General features: G+C 55.3%; 1 protein-coding gene across 1 annotated transcript in view; it reads left to right on the top strand.

The window, feature by feature from the left end:
• The window catches only part of TANC2 (tetratricopeptide repeat, ankyrin repeat and coiled-coil containing 2), a 199256-nt gene that overhangs the window by 125028 nt on the left and 72053 nt on the right, over window positions 1–2175 (top strand). Inside the window, exon 12 of the mRNA XM_057381179.1 lies at window positions 795–981. Coding sequence (XP_057237162.1) covers window positions 795–981 — 187 coding nt within the window. The remainder of the gene's footprint in view (window positions 1–794; window positions 982–2175) is intronic.

Below are 2175 nucleotides of genomic sequence, written 5' to 3'. Positions count from 1 at the left end.
AAAACACCAGAAATCTTTTCCACATTCTGCTTTTAAAAGCCCATCCCAGAGTGATTTAAGCTTCCAATATTGAATAGGGAGGAGTTAAAAAAATGATGTTTTATGCTTAGAGTGTGAGCTCAGGAAGGTTTTACCCCTCCAGTGTGAGCTGCAGGAGGGCATCATTTCCCCTGAAGTGCGAGCTCAGGAAGGTTTTGCTGTTTGAGTGTGAGCTGCAGGAAGGTTTTTTTCCCTTGAGTGTGAGTTCAGGAAGGTTTTGCCTCTTGATTGTGAGCTGTAGGAAGATTTTGCCCCTCGAGTGTGAGCTCAGGAGGGCATTGCCACTCGAGTGTCAGATGTAGAAAGGCTTTGCCCCTCCAGTGTGAGCTGCAGGAGGGCACTGCCCCTTGAGTGTGAGCTCAGGAAGGTTTTGCCCCCCCAATGTGAGCACAGAAAGGTTTTGCCCTTTAAGTGTGAGCTCAGAAAGGTTTTGCCCTTTAAGTGTGAGCTCAGGAAGGCTTTGCCTCTCGAGTGTGAGCTCAGGAAGGTTTCGCCTTTTGAGTGTGAGCTGTGGGAAGTTTTTGTGTCTCAAGTGTGAGCTGCAGGAAGGCATTGCCCCTTGAGTGTGAGCTGCAGGAAGGTTTTGCCTCTCCAGTGTGAGCTGCAGGAGGGCATTATTGCCCTTCAGGTGTGAGCTGTAGGAAGCCTTTTTTCCTCGAGTGTGAGCTCAGGAAGGTTTTTCCCCTCGAGTGTGAGCTCAGGAAGCCTTTGCCCCTCTCAGTGCCCATGCTCAGCGTTGTGTTTCCCTTTTGCAGAGCTCAGCGGTCACCCAGCGGATCAGCCCCTGCTCCACACTGACCAGCAGCACGGCCTCACCTCCAGCCAGCAGCCCCTGCTCCACCCTGCCCCCCGTCAGCACCAGCGTCACGGCCAAGGACTGCACCTACGGGGCCGTCACCAGCCCCACATCCACGCTGGAGAGTCGTGACAGCGGCATCATCGGTGAGTGCTGACCCTCCTCCTCCTCATCCTAGTCCTCCTCATCCTTCTCTCCTCATCCTCCTCACCCTCCCTCTCATCCTCCTTATCTTCGTTCTCTCTTTGTCCTCCTTGTCCTCTCCTCGGCCTCCTCATCCTCCCCCTCCTCCTCATCCTCCTCATCCTCCCCCTCCTCCTCATCCTCCTCATCTTCGTCCTTTTTTCATCCTCCTTGTCCTTCTCTCCTCATCCTCCTCATCCTCCCCATCCTCCTTACCTTCACCCTCTCTTCATCCTCCTTGTCCTCTCCTCCTCATCCTCCTCCTCGTCCTCCCCATCATCCTCATCCTCGTCCTGCTCATCCTCCTCTCCTCATCCTTCTCTCCTCGTCCTCCTCTCCTCATCCTCCTCATCTTCATCCTCTCTTTGTCCTCCTCATCCTCTTTATCCTCCTCTCCTCATCCTCCTCTCTTCATCCTCTCTTCATCCTCCTTCTCCCCTCCTCATCCTCATCCTCTCTTTGTCCTCCTCGTCCTCTTCCTCCTCTCCTTGTCCTCTCCTCATCCTCCTCATCCTCCTCCTCATCCTGTTCATCCTCCTCTCCTCATCGTCATCTCCTCATCCTCCTCTTCCTCTCCTTGTCATCCTCCTCCTCTTCTCCTCCTCGTCCTCCTCTCCTCATCCTCATCCCCCTCTTCCTCCTCCTCTCCTCCTCCTCATTCTTCTTCTCCTCCTCCTGCTCCTCCTCGTATCCCTGGATCCAGCACAGGTTGGTTTATGGTCATGGAATCCCAGGATGTTTTGGGTTGGATGTGATCCTAAAGCTCAGCCATCCCACCCAGCCATGGCAGGGACACCTTTCACCAYCCCAGGCTGCTCCAGCCCCAATGTCCAGCCTGGCCTTGGGCACTGCCAGGGATCCAGGGGCAGCCACAGCTTCTCTGGGAATTCCATCCCAGCCCCTCCCCACCCTCACACCAGGAATTCCTTCCCAAAATCCCATCTAACCCTGCCCTGTGGCAGTGTGCCCCATTCCCTGTGTCCTGTCCCTCCATCCCTTGTCCCCAGTCCCTCTCCAGCTCTCCTGGAGTCCCTTTAGGCTCTGCCAGGGGCTCTGAGCTCTCCTTGGATCCTTTCCAGGCTGAACAAGCCCTGATTTCCCATCCCAGCTCCARAGGGGCTCCAGGCACATCAGTGACCTCCTCTGGACTCAGCCCA

Source organism: Malurus melanocephalus, unplaced genomic scaffold (genome assembly GCF_030028575.1).
Source record: "Malurus melanocephalus ecotype Western Australia unplaced genomic scaffold, MMel_1.1 scaffold_496, whole genome shotgun sequence".
NCBI lineage: Eukaryota > Metazoa > Chordata > Aves > Passeriformes > Maluridae > Malurus > Malurus melanocephalus.
Note: the sequence above shows the minus strand (reverse complement) of the source record. Positions and strands in the feature narration are given on the sequence as shown.